General features: G+C 45.0%; 3 protein-coding genes and 1 long non-coding RNA gene across 4 annotated transcripts in view; 2 read left to right on the top strand and 2 right to left on the bottom strand.

Annotated features, from left to right (window-relative positions):
* Positions 1–17,325, bottom strand: part of chac1 (ChaC, cation transport regulator homolog 1 (E. coli)) — a 182,779-nt gene that overhangs the window by 134,120 nt on the left and 31,334 nt on the right. The window lies entirely within an intron of this gene.
* On the top strand, positions 3,376–6,551 carry LOC134024470 (uncharacterized). Its single transcript, XR_009930884.1, has 3 exons — positions 3,376–3,490; positions 4,709–4,868; positions 6,040–6,551. It is a non-coding gene; the product is annotated as an uncharacterized LOC134024470 (long non-coding RNA).
* rhov (ras homolog family member V) lies at positions 7,602–10,554 on the bottom strand. Its single transcript, XM_062468140.1, has 3 exons — positions 10,208–10,554; positions 10,053–10,111; positions 7,602–9,467 (listed from the first exon to the last, which is right to left on the bottom strand). The coding sequence occupies exons 1-3, from the start codon at positions 10,410–10,412 to the stop codon at positions 9,021–9,023; spliced, it is 711 nt and encodes a 236-aa protein (XP_062324124.1). The 5' UTR covers positions 10,413–10,554; the 3' UTR covers positions 7,602–9,020.
* vps18 (VPS18 core subunit of CORVET and HOPS complexes) lies at positions 10,901–16,815 on the top strand. The gene is made up of 10 exons (XM_062467601.1): positions 10,901–11,334; positions 11,516–11,657; positions 12,044–12,135; positions 12,455–12,705; positions 13,019–13,372; positions 13,481–14,743; positions 14,966–15,175; positions 15,484–15,720; positions 15,877–16,193; positions 16,241–16,815. Exons 1-9 carry the CDS (start codon positions 11,232–11,234, stop codon positions 16,171–16,173), a joined length of 2,949 nt encoding a protein of 982 aa, XP_062323585.1. The 5' UTR covers positions 10,901–11,231; the 3' UTR covers positions 16,174–16,193; positions 16,241–16,815.

Below are 17,325 nucleotides of genomic sequence, written 5' to 3'. Positions count from 1 at the left end.
CTCAGGGGAAAGGTCACACAAAACTGTTTTGACAGTCGACAGAGTAGCCGTGGAATTGAGAGAGTACTGACGTTGTTGTCATGACGATGCAGTGCTAGTCTGTGTAATTGCAAAGATTTTAGGTGACATGGGAGGGAGGGAACTCAGAGGCAACTGCCCCATAACCCATCTCTCACCATGAACTATTATGTCCACAGACGGCTATTGAAGCGTGACACTGCATTGTTTGAAACGTGCCACCTCCTCCATGTTTTAATTTCTGCGTATTCTCTGCCTCTTTTCTCATCCTCTCTCTCTTCCATCTGTCCTTTAGACACTTTACATTTCTTTCGATCTGTTTCTTCTTCTTCTAGTCTCTTACCAACTTCTCTCTCTCCCCCTCTCCTTCTCTCTGTCTCTCTCCCCTCCTTTCATCCCCTCTCTCACCCTCTCTCTCCTCTCTCTCTCTCTCTCTCTCTCTCTCTCTCTCTCTCTCTCTCTCTCTCTCTCTCTGTCTCCTTCTATCTCTCTGTCACTCTCTCAGATAAACCAGTCACCTGAGCCCTGGGAATCCTGCCAATATTTTAATTTCCACTTTTGTAACGGATGCAGCTTTGTCCCTTGTTTTCTTTCTTAACGTTTGTTCTCAACTGTTTGTTCCCCCCGCCTCCCCCCTGCCTCCCCCCTGTCTCCCCCCGCCTCCCCCCTTTTTGGGGGCCTGTGTGATGGGCTTTCTAGCTGGCTGGCAGTCTGAAACGTTAACCATCTGTCACACAACAGAACCCACAACACATCCTCACTATTCAAATGATGCAACTGCTGGCCATTGTCCCGTAACTGCGAGCAGGGTGTGTCCTTGTGTGGGGCTCAAGACATATAATGTGATCTACACTTGCTTGTAAGCTAATTTGTGAAGGCTTGAAATGTTGCCACACACTTCCCATGTACTGTCAGACTGCTATGAAACATTGAGAATGGTCACTGTTTGCTCCTGTTCATCCGCTAATGTTTTAATTGACTCTTTTAGATTAACGTTTGACCATATTCTGTTTTGGCAGTGTAGTGAAGGAAATGGGCGGCCTATCATCAATGTCACTGCTGCAACACTATCCCTCCCCCCTCTAAGATTATTCAAACAGAACACCAAGATGGCCTTTGTCACAGTCTGGTTTTTACAGAATGATTCATTACTCGTCTGAAGAGAGATTTAGTCTCTATTTGTCCAGTGACTAGTGTCAGCTTTCTCCCTGGACAGGAAAGTCCTGTAGTAACCACTGTTCAGACATCATACTTGTCAGTGTTGATGTTAGTCAATAAGGATCTTATTTACCTATGGCTCTACCTAAGCCAGCCTTCTCCCAGGTTCTCCCTTTAAGCTGGTCCAGATACTTCTTGTTTTAGGACACGTCCCCCTGAGACCCAGCACCTCTTGTCTACTATAGTAAACTCTAGTTTTGGGCTTGTTTGGGCTTTGTGCTCTTTGTATTCATTTATTCTGTCCAATTAGGAGGACATCCTGGGATTTCTAAACGACCTCAGGAAGAGCCATGTAATTCTAGTTAGTTAACAATGTTATAAATGCCAAAATATATTATTTCAGAAAACTACGTTTTAGTGATTTTTCCTTTCCTGAACATCTGTTTATTTTATATATCAGAATGTTTGTCCTTTAAAATGTGACATTTTTCCTTTCCTGGGTCTCATAAGGATATGTGACAGCTGTCCCTCCTGAGTCCGTTGTGACCCTCCTTCACTGAATGCGGTGTCAATGTACAACCGCTACTGAGTGACAATGAACCCCTCCATCTACTGGCCACACCTCCGATGAAGTGATACGTGTTACCTGTCAGACCAGCTTTGCAGACTCTGTGGGTCTCTCTTGGTGGCGGATGAGAGTGAACCTGCCGAGCCAGTCTGTCTGGGGAGCACAGAGAAGCCTAAGTATTTCTCTTTGGTATGAGGCTTTCTTTTCTCTCTATCTCGATCTCTCTCTCTCTCAAGTCAATTTAATCAAAGATGACCTTTTACAGACATCCTTCAAACTGCCCTGTTTTGAAAAGGTTTTTTTTCACATCACTTATGTTACATGACCTATATCACCTATTTTTCAACACTGTAATCATCCTTGTACATGAGCCTTGGGAGAGCAGTGTGCAGACAAACAGCAAACTCACAATCATTTACTGGGTTGATGTCTTTACTCTCCCTTATGTCTCCCTATCATCTTCCACAAAGGAAGTTGTATCCTAAACCACTGTGAAGTTGGTCTAACTGGTCTTCTTTCTATTTGTAAAGCATCAGTCATGCTACATATATGCTGGATAAGATAGGTTTGCAAAGCAGAGGTTTTCATACTGTACAAAAATACCCCTAGCTTCTGCATGCCTATGGTACATACCTGACATTCACAAACGCTTACTGTGACATCACAGTCATCTGAGAGTCAGTAAGGCCAAGGCCAAGTCTCCATTGCACTGGAGAGATAGACATCAAAGTGTCAGCTGGCATGAGTCCGATACCAGACTCCAGAGGAGATGATATGGAGGTGATTACATCCATAGATATATATAAAGGCTAGATGTCTTACGGCAGTTATGCAGTGGCATAACAACATCTCTGACGTTGATAACAAACCAAACCGTTTAAAAATCGGTGGAAAATTGAGAAAGTTATGGTCATTTAAAAAGTACATGTAGCACCAACACAATGTTATGGGTGAGCGAGTTGACTGTAGCAAGATAGCCGCCATGTGCGGACGTTCGACTCCGTTGTCCGGCAACGCGGACAAGACATCTAGCCTTTATTATATATCTATGATTACATCAGGCTGGTTTAATCCTGGGGAGCATCACTATAACATGAAAGCTGTGCCCTGTAACCTGTATACCAGAAGCCAGAGGAGATGATCAGGGAGGGGGGAGCGGGGGCTGGAAAACTGATCTGGAGATGTTTGAGGATATTTGGGAAGATCTGTGGAGATCTGGGGCAATGATGTGGACGTGACACTCTCAACTGTCTACCTACTGAGATGGAACATTGGATAGATTTTGTGTTGTAAAACCGCATTCTGCGGGACAGATCTTTAGTTTGTTCCTACACGAGTGAATGGAATTAATCTTCTTAAGGGGTCAAATGATTCCATTATTTTTCCGTTCTATTGCCACAGGGGTCTCCATGGGGAGACCCCTGTGGCAGGGGTCTCCATCAAGAGGACACATTTTGTAAACAAACTTGTAGGCTTATGTCACATGCTGTCATTACCTTTGCGAGTGCATCTGTGTGTGTGTTTGTGTGTGTGTGTGTTTGAGGTGCTCAAGCCACTGTCAGTTGGCAGTGGCATCAAGTCCTCACTTGCAGTTGTGCCACTTAGCTAACGTGTGTCTTGTGTGTGTGTGTGTGTCACAACACCTCCCTGCTCCTCCCTCCTCCCCCAAATTCTGTGTGAGAACATCACCCCCCCCTGATTCCCAGACATGAACACATCCCATCCAGGAGCTCACAGCCAATCAAGGTAAGGCATACTCAAATGCAAACATCACTTATCATACATTCAGATGCAGATGTTTGTGTCTAACTGCCTCTGAAGTGATGACTGGTAAAAACAAAAAGAGTCCAGAACTCTTTCTCTCCTCTTTCCCTGTATTGGATAAGTAGTTGTTGTAGTAGAGGGGACTTTATATTGATCCTGAAAGGGAAACTGTGGTGTTTTAGCAGAAGATGGGATTGGGAAAAAACATTTAAACAGGTTACGAAACACATGGTTCCACATGGGGTAAAACACAGGGTTAAATCACGGGCTAATAGACGTGTTTACAAAACCATTGATAATATATGTTCTAATGCATCACCTTGGATCCTAATTTAGTCATATTTTGTACTGGTCTGCACTCCTAGACAAAGATGATTCCTGGTCTGTCTCCAACGTCTATATTTATTTAACTGAAAAATGCTGGTCACGACTTCTCTCCTTGTATGAAAGCTGCAGAGAGACTAAGCTTCTGCTGTTAGAGTATCCAGACATGACCAACCACTGTTGGATTGTCCATCCTCTAATTAACAGCAGTCAATGTGTATCCAACTCCCTAAGGGCTGACACGCTGGCCATCTGCTGTGACCCTCACTACTTGTGTCAAAGTGTCGATGTTTGTATTCAAACAGCATTCAAACAGCATTCAGAAGCCCCGAGGTGTGAAGACCCGTTCTGAAAAGATAACATGATTACTCATGTCTCCTCAGATGTTGAATAGGCCCTTTCGATTGAGTGTCTGCTGACTAGATGCTGGCATCGTTGTCAGTGTGGTGAAAAGTGTGCTTTGGGATCCGCTGTTGGAGTGAAGGCTGAGGAGAGAGAGGGGGGTTTGGTGAGAAAGTTAAGGTGTTAAGCTGGGGTGGTACAGACAGTGAAACTAAAAACACATTCATTTGGAGAAAGTTGTTCACAAATGTTCATGTGATTTTGTTAGCAATAAAATGTGACATTCAACGTTGATCTTCAGAGAGCAGACAGCTATTTTGGCTCAGAATTGGCTCGGAACCAAATGTTTTCAGTTTTAGTGTGCTTCATAACGGATGCAGGTTACTGCCACTGAGTCCTTCCATGTGGATTGCTAATGCATGCTTTTAAAAGCCCAATGGGAGCATGGTTCTTGTCTTTAATCTATTTTTTTCTTTCTCCCTCTCGCCCTCTCTCACTCTCTCTCTGCCTATCTCTTTCACTCTGGACACGAAGCCTTTCACACCTCCTGTGCAATGACGTGATGAGTCGTGAATAGCTGATAATGGCTGAGATCTCACCGTCATCAACGAGGGTGTAATGAGGCCTCATGCTGTCCGTTTGAAGTGGTGATCAGACAAATCAGTTCCTGTGTGCTAAATGTCCTCTTCACCTGGTGAGAGTCCTACATTGCTGTGATTGCCTCGTCTGTGATGGTCATCTTGAAATATTGTATATATCTCCTTTTTAATCATTTGTTCAAGTATGTTAAATCAGACAATGTAGAACTTACAACAATGTAGAACAGAACAATACAAACTAGGCTTATTTTGCACTTACAGCCTAATTTGACATTTCCGTAAACATTTTCAATAACAAAAAACTAAAAAGTGTGTCATATCAGCCCATTATTTGTGTAACTGTCCTGGCTCTGTATTGTTGGCACGCTTGTTATTATGGAAGAGAAACAGTTCTTAACTCACGTCACACTTGTTCAGGCTGACAAAAACAACATTAGAACACATGCATACGCCCCCCCCCCTTACGCACAGACACGTTCTGTGTTCTGTCGAAACTGGGTCTGTATGGGAGAGTGCTTTACTGTGGGACAGTAATGACTGTTGCTGCCTGGGGGCAGAGTAAGAGACAGCCTCTGGGATACTTCCCATAGACTTCTCCAAATACATGAAACTGGCAGTTTATTCCCATGGAAGTGATTAGCAGTTTCTAACCTGCCAGTATAGTGGAAAAGATTGATATGTTTCTTAGCATCTGATTAACATGTCTGATGCTGAACTGTGAGAACAGATTTCTCTCAATCTACATAGAAGTAGATTATTGATTTGTAAGAACCCTTTCAAACAATGCATTTTCAATAAAAACGGTTTCAAAATCAATTGGCCATTTTGGCCAGTGTATTCATGGAATGTTAATGAAAAAGTACTGCAAGGTCAAGTTTGTCCTCACTGCTACCATCAAGAAATTCCACCATATTCTCTCACAGCTATGGAACGTCCTGAGGTGACTGTTTGTCTCATCACATCATTCCGGTTCTTTCTGTATAATTTTACTTTAGTGGTTATTCTAGACTGGGATGAAACCTGTGGCTTTAAAGATGACAAAATTGTTATGATTAAGACTTGAATTCCAAGCTATCTTTTCATATTGAAAGATAAACTCACCACCAAATCAACACAAATCATCCACAATCCAGCCTGTTTCCCACACACCGTACAACCTGTACAAAAACTGTGCACGTCTGTGTGTGTATTTGTGTGTGAAGGTGATGTCACCAACCGATTCTAGGTTCCCTCAGCATGTAACTGTCAAAATTGATACCTTCACAGGCAGAAGCCAATTGGTTCCTGTTGTCTGTGTGAAGACCTGTTTGAGCACCTGATGTAAGCATGTCGCTGGCACCGGCAGGGACGGACGTTAATTTGAGCGAAACTGAGACGGACTGAAAGTGGCACGGTGCCAGAAGGACAAGCGAGCTGCTGTGAGCAAAGGAGCGATGGGAAGAAGACGGGCCCTGCTTGTGGGAGAGGAACAAAGGGATGACTAACTGTGGGTGAGAGAGGAGGAGAGAGGAGGAACACCTCATCCATGGGAACGTAAAACCTGTCCTGTGACTCCGAGTCCATTGCTCAATCGGTGCGTGTGCGCGCGCGTGCGTGTGCGCGCGCGTGAGTGCAGTGGATCGAGACTATAGCGAGAAAAGAAAGTGCTAACTTGACATTTCAGCCTGTCATGTCTGTTTGTGTTTGAGTGTGTGTGTCTTGTTTGGTCAAGTTCCTGCTTGTGTATACCTGTGGGTTGAGAACCTTGGAGGGAAGATAACCTTTGGCCCGACCATCGCTGTGACCTGCCTTTCCAGCTCCATGTGTCTCTAGGACATCCTCCGCTTTCAGACAAAGACATAAACAAAAACCCAGACACAGAGGCAAACAAAACTCTTCTTTTTAATAAATAAAACTATTCTGTCAAACAGAATCCCACAGACCAAAGTTGGATCCTTCGGAAGTTTAAGAAGTTGTAAATGAAATGTAAATGTAAAGTTGTAAATGTAAATGACTAAATGTAAATGTAAGTTCAGATGTCACTGTGACTGCGGTCCACATATGGCCTGAGTTCAGCATGGGTTCTCCTGTGACGGCGGTGTAGTGTGACCGTGTCATGTTTACATTTAGTCATTTAGCAGACGCTCTTATCCAGAGCGACTTACAGTAAGTACAGGGACACCCCACCCCCTATGGATAGGGCAGGGTCTGCTTTTCCCACGAATTTTGCATCTTCCAACAAAAACTATGACACATGTATACTCCTTGTGCAACATGGATGGTACGCAAAGAGAAACAGCACAGATTACAGGTGTGAGTTCAGGTGAGTGAGGCTGAATGAGTGGCTCTGTACCGAGTGTGTGACTCACTCACAATCCCTCGCTTTCCCCATCTGCAGATTAGTTGTCGGTGACACTGAACTGATCGTCCAGTCCCGTCATGCAGCGATGACATGCACTGCTTCCACATCAGTCATGTAGTTTTTTGAAAGAACAACATGTTGTTAATTGGGCAAGTAGCAGGAGATATGGGAACTTGCAATATGCCTGGAAAAACTGATGGTTCCTGGACTTTGACCACTGAAATACTGGTAGAACGTTGCTTTGGATAAAAGTGTCTAAAATGTAAATGCTGTTGCCATACATTTGGACAAGAGAGTTACTCAGGTCAGGAACCCAGGGTTGAAAGCGTTTAGCCTCCCTGTGGAGAATTATGCTAAATACCAAGAATCTTCCAATTTATCTACCCTCCAGACAGACATGTGTATTAGCTCCCAAGAGGTGTAAATATACACTCTTCTACAGATAGATTCACTCCACTATTCAGACAAATTAGACAAAAGTTTTTTGTTGTTTGTTTTTTTACATTTATTTGAATGCATTTATTTTCATTACTTTCATTCCAACAAAGTGTGGGCTGAGCATGAGATTTTAAAATTGATTGGCAACAATTTCACACACAACAAATGTATTGTTCAAGGATTACTGCAACAAAATGAGATTATCATTTTATCATCACAATGCACAAAGAAAATGTTGACTTTCCATTAACTGTTTCAAGAAAACAGAATAGATTCGACATATACAGCATTCACTTCTACAAGAAGCATAACAAGCTTTAGCCTGCGTGTGCCAGTCCTCCATAACATGATCCGGACAGTCTGGCAGAAACAACCCAACTGACAGAAACAGAGAGTAGCATAGACGTTAACGGTGAACGTTTACCCTCAAGCAGAGGTCCCCCACATGACGTACACGGTGTGGCCTGGCGAGCAGCAGTTTAGCCCGGAGACAAAGCAGGGACTTGATTATTCATAAACAGTGGCTCTGGAGCAGGGGGGTTTTCATTCACTACAGAGACAGGTAGGGACCGCATTCAGCTAGGGGCTGTTTCAGCCCTCCCATAGTGCTCACCTTTACACATGGAGATGACCAGGAGACAAAGGAGTCCCAGACAGAGAGTAGTCACCTTGGTCGGGGCTACAGGGAGTACACTAGTTAGCAAACAGTTTACCCGGGTCACCATGTGCAAAATACCAAGAAAGGGGAATGCTTTCTTCTCCTTTTAGTCAATCACTCCCTGCTTCTCCTTCATGGTCAAACAGACATTTAAGGAGAACCTTGTGTTTTCAAAAATGCTGGTTGTGGAAGGGTGTTGATATTGTCAACTGATTGAATCAACCCCTAGTAAACAATATAGTGTCATGGGTAAGCACTGGTTCACGTACAGGTCAAAAGGTGACACCCTTGCACTGTGACTTGACCCTGCACTGTCAGCTGGGATGTGAATGGCTTTGGGGAGCTAGGCAGCGCTGAACACAATAGTGACTAATCTGAGCCTTCTCTTAGCCCACTCCCTGTCCCTGATACACACAGCAGTCAGAACGCAGTAGGCAGTGTCCCAGCTAATGCAAATTCACTACATTTACATGGCTACTCCTGACTGGATGTTCGTTCCTGTCATCGTGGCTAGCCATGCACAGTAGCCTTCCCAGCGTTGAGACACTTGCTGTTCCTGACATGATCATATCAGAAATAGAAATTAGACATGCATATGTGTCACACTTGGATGTAATCAACTTGGCTTCATCTTTGAGATCAACCAAGACCAGAAACCAGACCCCAGACACACTGGTTCAGCAAGAGAATACCATCTGGCTGCATCCACCACCTTAATAACACCGAAATAAGTCTTTATCAATAGTCTCTGTAAATTAATAAATAATAATAGCTTTGTTCCATGACCCATAGGGTTGATGATCAGTGAGTTCAGATAAAGCAGAAGAACTTCTTCCAGCTGCATCTGGAGAAGGCCTTGGTGCGTCTGTCCGACAGGCTCCTCTTCTTCCCCTTCCTGGTCTTGTGTTTGATACCCGCAAAGATGGCCGCATCAAACGCCTCCTTCAGGTTCTTCTGAGTCAGAGAGGAACACTCCACGTAGTCCGCGGCCCTGATCTTGTCTGCCATGCTCTGCGCCCGGGAGCTGAGGACAGGCTTGACCTTGCAGCGGTCCAGGTTGATGAGCACGTTGACGTCGAGCAGGAGGTCCGACTGGGTGCCGACCAGGATGATGGGCGAGGAGCGGTTACAGGCCCTGATCTCGGGGATCCATTTCTTGGTGACGTTGTGGAACGATGTGGGGTTGACGACACTGAAACACAGGATGAAGACGTCTGTCTGGGAGTAGGAGAGCGAGCGGAAGCTGTCGAATTCTTCCTGGAATGGCAAAAGATAGAAAGGTCAGGTTAGTGTGTTTCTTAAATGTTCCTGTCTGGGGATTGAAAAAGTGTTCTCTTATTCAGAAAACACAAAAAGGCAGTGTGGGAGGAATCAAGGGTTGCTGTGAGAAACATGAATGACTGTTCCTTGACTCTCTGACCACTGAAATACTGTGGAACTATGCACTTCTGATCTTTGATCTTCTGTACTTTCTATGCAGTTTTTGTCGGTCCCTTTAGATTCAAGCATCTGCTAAATTAATTAAATGACTAACGTAAATGTAACATGAAGGTTGTCACATAAAGGCTATTGAGAACATTCCAAGGTTCATCCGCTTCACCTAAAGCTGTGAGTAGTACTAAGTGTGTGACTGTGTATCACATTTGGAAAGATTACAATCTACAGTAGGTTTCGATGTTTGAAACTTGGAGTTGGCTATGTGCCATTAGCCTACAGGAGAATAAGAATAACCAAACAAAACAATAAGGCACATTGTGACAGAATCAAGACGCTACCTGTTACAACGTTAAGAAAAAAAGACAAATTAACACACATATTCACGGATTTTCTGCATAAATTTACCTGGCCGGCTGTGTCGAGCAACTGAACTTTTACAGGGGCTCCTTCAATTTGTACCTGACCTGTTTGAGAAATTGATTTAGAATTAGTACACGCATGCAACAATGTCATTTCCTTTTCCAACTCATTTAATAGTATGTTTCTTTAAGCGTTCGTACCTGAAAATACGTCAAAACCTGTCTGTTTATATTCCGTGGGATATCCATTTGTTGTATAGCTAACAATCATACTTGTCTTTCCTACAGCTCCATCCCCGACCAGCATACAGCTGATCGCCGCTGGCTCCAGTTCGTCCGCTGCAGTCAGCCCACAAGCGGATGGGACTCGAGGTTCTTCATAAAAATAATCCATTTGAGGTGGCATGTCCAACTTTCAAAGTTAACGTTTAATTAACATAAGAGCCAAGAATGTAATCGGTATCGTGCCTCATGAAGTTTTGGGATAATGTATACTCCGGTGGTTCAGCTCATCAAGCTTCTGTGATCTGACCGGTGATGCCATCTGGTTTTGGACGACTTTCCACTCTAACAGGTTATGATTTGCATAGCCACTCCCACCGCAAGTAAAACGTGTGAAGGAGGACCCTGTGAAGCCCTGGTTTAGTTGTTTATCTACTACATAGTGTCCTTCTGAAGGAAAAGGAAAGAGAAAATCCTTCAAATGTAATCGTCACTACGTATGCTATGATTTACAACATAACGTATTATTAATTAATTTAGCTTTCATTAGAAGGGGTTACAAGCAATAGTGGGAATAATATTCCAGGTCCAGTGCATTGAACTATTTAAATTCGTAAATTGGACAACCTGCTCCCCCAAGTGGCAAAATATGAAACTTCTGTGTTGTTTTTAGTCACGTGAAAATCGTGCATCACCTGACCTTCTGTGATCGGAAGCTGACGATGAATTGGCGCATTTGTTTGCGCTATACAATTTATAAAAGCATTGGCATTTCTGTCGGTTATTTTAAGACACGTTTTTGAATGTTTAAAAAAAATGAATGGGACGAACTATATTAGGCCCTTAAGTCTGCTTTCTTGGGAAGTTATCTAGCTAGTTCTAGCTAGCTAGTTGGCTCGTGCTGTTGCCTTTGAGTTGACGACTGTTATGGTATACTTCGATTTGTAGTTTTAGCTATTTGTGTCGGCTTGTGTCTTTATCAGACAAACTTAGAAGTGGTGTTATGGCTTCTATACTTGATGAGTATGAGGACTCTCAAAATGTCAGGCATCCAGTGCAACAACACAGCCGTCTGTCAGCTGCCAACATCGGGATACCTCACTCGGGTAAGCAGGGCTTGATCAGCCAGCTAGTTGGGGCCTTTTGATAGCAATTTACGGAAATGTTGTCATCACTCATCGATAATATCATCATGTGTGTCCGTGGAGTGAGTGGGATTTGATCATTGCCTTGATACTAGTCGGTTGCGATGATCCTCACATTATCCCCCACGTTTCACCCACCCAGGTTTCGTGAATGTGAGACTGGAGGAAGAGAAGCCCATCTTCAACAAGCAGAGGATCGATTTCACACCTCCTGAGAAGATCAACCACTTTGCGGTGTGCAACAATCAGCTATGCATGAGCTTAGGGAAAGACACTCTTCTCAGGTTAGTAACTGTTGTCCTCAACACTTCTTTTGCAAGTTTGAGTTCAGATTGTATTTTGACATGATTGTGAAGTGACAGGATTAGTCTTAATCAAAATCAATCATTCAGAATGATCAGCGAGTGCTATTCACGAGTGGCTCCATTGAGATGTCTGTTCAAATGAATGAATGTAAATTCATTCGGGAGTCAGGTGGCTGAGCGGATAGAGAATCGGGTAAGTAATCCGAAGGTTGCCGGTTTGATTCCTGGCCGTGAAAAATTACGTTGTGTCCTTGGGCAAGACACTTCACCCTACTTGCCTCGGGGGAATGGCCCTGTACTTACTGTAAGTCGCTTTGGATAAGAGCGTCGGCTAAATGACTAAATGTAAATTTCTCGTGTTACAGGATAGATCTTGGGAAACCAGATCAACCCAATCAGATTGAGCTGGGGAGGAAAGATGACAGTCGAGTGCACAGACTCTTTCTTGACCCCACAGGTGAGAATGGCTGAAACGTTTACCTCTCACAGGTTACACACAGACAGGCATACATGTTTTAATGGGCCGAATGATGAATGATGTGTTATTTAATTCTATCAAACTATGCTTTAGTAGTGATAATATAAGTATCTGTAAAGGGTGGTTCATTGAGTCCCTTGCCTATTGTATTTCCCATTACATGGTTGTAGTGCTTTATTCTGTACAAATACAAAAATGAAAATACTAACTACCAGGTTAGAAAAACTATAGTAATTACTAGCTGTACTACATTGTCTTCTTAGATAGTAATGTCCCTTTTGTTACTATCTTCCTCCAGGGTCCCACCTGGTGATCTGCCTGAGCACCAGCGAGTGTCTGTACCTGAACAGAAACACCCAGAAGGTGCGCAGCCTGTCTCGCTGGCGAGGCCACCTGATCGAGAGCGTGGGCTGGAACAAACTCCTGGGCACCGAGACCAACACCGGGCCTGTCCTAGCGGGCACCAGCCAGGGCATCATCTTTGAGGCAGAGATCTCTGCCTCCGAGGGCAGTTTGTTCAACACCAACCCGGACCAGTACTTCAGACAGGTCAGGCGCGATGGGCACAGGGAAGCACACTGAACAGAAGCATGTGGTTTTAGTACAGTATGAGTAAAAGGAGAGTCAGTGAGTCAGGTGGCTGAGCAGTTAGGGAATTAAGCTAGTAATCTGAAGGTTGCCAGTTCGATTCCTGGCCGTGCCAAATGACGTTGTGTCCTTGGGCAAGGCACTTCATCCTACTTGCCTCGGGGGAATGTCCCTGTACTTACTGTAAGTCGCTCTGGATAAGAGCGTCTGCTAAATGACTAAATGTAAATGTAATACAATTTTGTTATTGACGTGCTCTCCATCCTTTCAACAGGTGCACTCTCTGGAGGAGGATGGAAAGCCAGCACCAGTCTGTTGCCTGGAGGTGGAGAGGGGGCTGGAGAACAAGTATTTCATCATCGCCACCACCCGGAAACGTCTCTTCCAGTTTGTGGGCCGGGTGGCGGAGGGTTCAGAGCAGCAGGGATTCAGCTCCATCTTCACCCAGAACCAGGACCTCCTACCCAGCTTCCAGGAGTTCCCTTTCAACATGGGCTATAGTGAGATCACCTTCTACACCTCCAAGCTGCGCTCCAAGCCCAAGGCCTTTGCATGGATGATGGGTAATGGAGTTTTCTATGGGCAGCTGGACTACGTGAGACCCGACTCTCTTTTCAGCGATGTGCAGGTACCTTTTGCATTTTTTTCAGCCTTTGATATTTGAGATTAGTGTTTATATTCTACATTTACAGTTTGTTGTAATATAACTCCTCACCTCCCTCTCTCATTGCTTTAGGTGTGGGAGTACACTCCAGACATAGACTTCAGCTTCAACAAGCCCATCTCCATCGTCCTGACCCAGTTCCACTTCCTGCTTCTCCTCCCCGACCGCGTCAAGGCCATCTGCACCCTGAACGGACAGGCGGTGCACGAAGACGTGTTCCCGGATAAATTTGGCACCCTGAAGAAGATGATCAAGGACCCATCCGGAGGCCTGGTCTGGATCTACACAGAGAAGGCTGTGTTCCGCTACCACATCCAGAAGGAGGCCAGGGACGTGTGGCAGATGTACATGAGCACCAACAAGTTTGACCTGGCCAAGGAGTACTGCAGGGACAGGCCCGAGTGCATGGACATGGTGCTGGCCAAGGAGGCTGAGCACTGCTTCCAGAACAAGCGCTACCTGGAGAGTGCCAAGTGCTACGCGCTGACTCAGAACTATTTCGAGGAGATCGCGCTCAAGTTCATCGAGGCCAAGCAGGAAGAGGCCCTCAAGGAGTTCCTTTTGAAGAAGCTGAACAACCTCAAACAGAGCGAGAGGACCCAGATCACGCTGCTGGTCACCTGGCTGACCGAGCTCTACCTCAACAGCCTGGGTCTGTTGGAAGCCGACGGAAAGAACGGCCTCTTCCAGGAGACTCAGGATGAGTTCCGGCGCTTTCTTAGCAGCTCCAAGCACAAGGAGTGTCTCTATAACAACCGCACCACCATCTACGACCTGCTGGCCAGCCACGGCAACGTGGACGACATGGTGTATTTCTCCGTCATCATGCAGGATTACGAGAGGGTGATTTCGCACCACTGCCAGCACGACAACTACAGCGCTGCCCTGGACGTCCTCTCCAAGCACTGCGACGAGAAGCTTTTCTATAAGTTCTCCCCTGTCCTCATGCAGCACATCCCCAAAAAGGTGGTGGATGCGTGGATACAGATGGGGAACCGCCTGGAACCCAAGAGACTGATCCCAGCCCTGGTGAACTACAGCCAGATGGGCAGCACCCAGCAGATCAACGAGACCATCCGCTACATGGAGTTCTGTGTGTACCAGCTGACTGTGACGGAGGAGGCCATCCACAACTACCTCCTCTCTCTGTATGCCAAGTACAAGCCCGACTCCCTGCTGTGGTACCTGGAGCAAGCTGGCACGCACGCCTCGGACATCCACTACGACCTGAAGTACGCCCTCAGGTTGTGCTCGGAGCACGGCTACAGTCAGGCCTGCGTGCTCGTGTACAAGATCATGGAGCTCTATGAGGAGGCTGTGGACCTGGCTTTACAAGTAGGTAGCATGTTGTGTTAAAAGTATTGTATGGAAACTCCTCTAGGGGATGAATAAAGTATCTATCAATTCATCTGATCCATCTGATCTGGGTATCCAAATGACAGGAATTGTCATCATTTTAGGTCAATTGTTCTATGTCGTTTCTAGGTGTAGGGCTCCCAGATCAGAGTATTAAAGTGCATGTCTTCTCTCGTCACCTGTGCTCTCGCACAAACCCAGGTGGACGTGGACCTGGCCAAGTCGTGTGCGGACCTGCCCGAGGATGACGAGGAGCTGAGGAAGAAGCTGTGGCTGAAGATCGCTCGTCACGTCGTGCAGGAGGAGAAGGACGTGAAGAAGGCCATGAACTGCCTGTCAAGCTGCAACCTGCTCAAGATCGAGGACATCTTGCCTTTCTTCCCGGACTTTGTCACAATCGATCACTTCAAGGTCAGAACTCGTCTGTTAAGTCTTAGAAACCACTATTGATACAAGAGTCTTTCTGAGGTACTTTAGGCTAGTTATTTTTCATTAGTTGTTTCCTTGAACTGGTCATATTAGCAGTGGTTGATCTTAAGAGAGAATTCCCAGTGGTCCTTGAAAGCCATGATGTTTTCTCTCCCATCCATCCCTCTCTCAAATCAAAATGTATTTGTATAGCCCTTTTCACACGCAAGCATGTCACAGAGGGCTTCACATACACCCATAGAACTGCCCCTCAACCAACGTAAACCCTCAACCCTCTCCTCCCATGTCAGGAGGCCATCTGCAGCTCTCTGGAGGAGTACAACCAGCACATTGATGAGCTGAAGCAGGAGATGGAGGAGGCGACGGAGAGCGCCAAGCGTATTCGCGAGGACATCCAGGAGATGAGGAACAAGTACGGCGTGGTGGAGTCACAGGAGAAGTGTGCTGCCTGCGACTTCCCCCTGCTCAACCGGCCCTTCTACCTGTTCCTGTGTGGACACATGTTCCACTACGACTGCCTCTTTCAGGTAACAGAGCGTGGCGTGTAGTCCTGGCCACTATACAGTTGTTTACCAAACAACTTCGTACGCTCTCTATCCATCTGTCTATAGGTCTATTGTCCTCGATTTGTTCATCTGTATATTTCTCCTAGTAATGAACGTCTCTTAACCTCCTGTAATCAGGAGGTTATCCCTCACCTGTCGGCCTACAAGCACGGCCGTCTAGAGGAGCTGCAGAAGAAGCTGGCTGCTGCCACCCAGACCTCCAAGTCCCGCCACAGACTCGCCCCGAAGGAGGAGGGCGACTCGGCCAGCCTGGGGAAGCCCAGTGCAAACGTCAGCCGAGAGCAGATCAAGTCGGACATCGATGACATCATCGCTTGCGAGTGCGCGTACTGTGGAGAGCTCATGATCAAGTCCATTGACAAGCCGTTCATCGACCCTCTGAAGTTTGAGGAGGAGAGGAGCAGCTGGCTTTGAATGGAAGTGTTCAGTGGTTTGTGAGGGACCTGTCGCTTTGAAATCATCGTTTCCATTATGAGTCAAGCTGGGTGGCCTCTCTCATTTATCCATCTTGCCAGGTCTTAAAATGGCATGCGTTTATGTAATTTCAACAGAAAATGTTGGTATATATAAAAGAGCTTGAACTTGCAGATTGGAGGCCTTGCCAAAAAACGCTGAGAAAACCAATGCAAACTGAGCAGTTTGCATTGGCGGTACTGTTGGGCAGGGGGTCAACTCTTACTGTTGATGGGATATTGAATTACACGAGAGTTGAAGTAGGTTATTTGCTTATGCTGCAGATTGGAAAATGGCCGCAATCTCTTTTGTTGACTCGTATTCCAAATGTTAACCCAGATGTTTAAGGCCATGTAGGCCAATTCACTTACATGTTTCTGTGCTGCACTCGCTCTACTTGCAATCTGAAAATGCTGCATCTTCTTTTTTTATCCCTAATGCTCTCATTTATTAAAATTAGTAGATGGGCTTCAAATGTTTTGAATTAAATTGAATACATGATAATATTTCCTGCTAATTGTTTTTCTGTTTTCAAATCAGGTCAATGTCAACATGGTTGTCTTGTACATATACTAACTTAAATAAAAAATAATCTCAAACTTGTTTGGTATTATATGTAAAATGTATGATTGATTTGCTTGTGTCCTCAAAGGAACTATTACAACAACAAAAGTTTGAATGCATTTGACAGCTGTAATTTACCCTAAAAGGACGTAATGAGTCTAATCTAAAAGTAACAATAAAAAGAATCACATTTCTAATGAGCGTCACGTAACTTATGTTGCGTAAATTGTAAGACGTGACCTAAATACATCTGATTTATACAATATTTCTACAAAGATTCTAAGCAGCAAATCATATATATACAAATCCCATGACCATTTTTATGACCTCGCGATATTTGTTATAACGGTTTCCTTTTGTATGACGTAACATACAGCTCGGGAAACTTCGTGATGAACAGACTATACCAACAGAATTCGGATAGCGAACTGTGATATGGACTAAATATGTCCAAATGTGACCAAAAAGCACATCTGTACCCAGAGTATAGCATACTAATGAATATATACAAATTCTGGAGCCATCCAACAGGGAAAGTTGCGGTGACAC

Source organism: Osmerus eperlanus, chromosome 8, assembly GCF_963692335.1.
Source record: "Osmerus eperlanus chromosome 8, fOsmEpe2.1, whole genome shotgun sequence".
Lineage (NCBI taxonomy): Eukaryota > Metazoa > Chordata > Actinopteri > Osmeriformes > Osmeridae > Osmerus > Osmerus eperlanus.
Note: the sequence above shows the minus strand (reverse complement) of the source record. Positions and strands in the feature narration are given on the sequence as shown.

What these genes read in the sequence shown, in the direction of transcription:
- rhov (XM_062468140.1), bottom strand. Translation starts at nt 10,412, where the DNA reads ATGCCACCTCAAATGGATTATTTTTATGAAGAACCTCGAGTCCCATCC. An exon ending in AGGTTTTGACGTATTTTCAG is followed by an intron (nt 10,112 to 10,207) that starts GTACGAACGCTT and finishes TTTCTCAAACAG; the next exon opens with GTCAGGTACAAATTGAAGGA. An exon ending in TGCTCGACACAGCCGGCCAG is followed by an intron (nt 9,468 to 10,052) that starts GTAAATTTATGC and finishes TTGCCATTCCAG; the next exon opens with GAAGAATTCGACAGCTTCCG.
- vps18 (XM_062467601.1), top strand. Translation starts at nt 11,232, where the DNA reads ATGGCTTCTATACTTGATGAGTATGAGGACTCTCAAAATGTCAGGCAT. An exon ending in CTGTGGACCTGGCTTTACAA is followed by an intron (nt 14,744 to 14,965) that starts GTAGGTAGCATG and finishes GCACAAACCCAG; the next exon opens with GTGGACGTGGACCTGGCCAA. An exon ending in ACTACGACTGCCTCTTTCAG is followed by an intron (nt 15,721 to 15,876) that starts GTAACAGAGCGT and finishes TCCTGTAATCAG; the next exon opens with GAGGTTATCCCTCACCTGTC.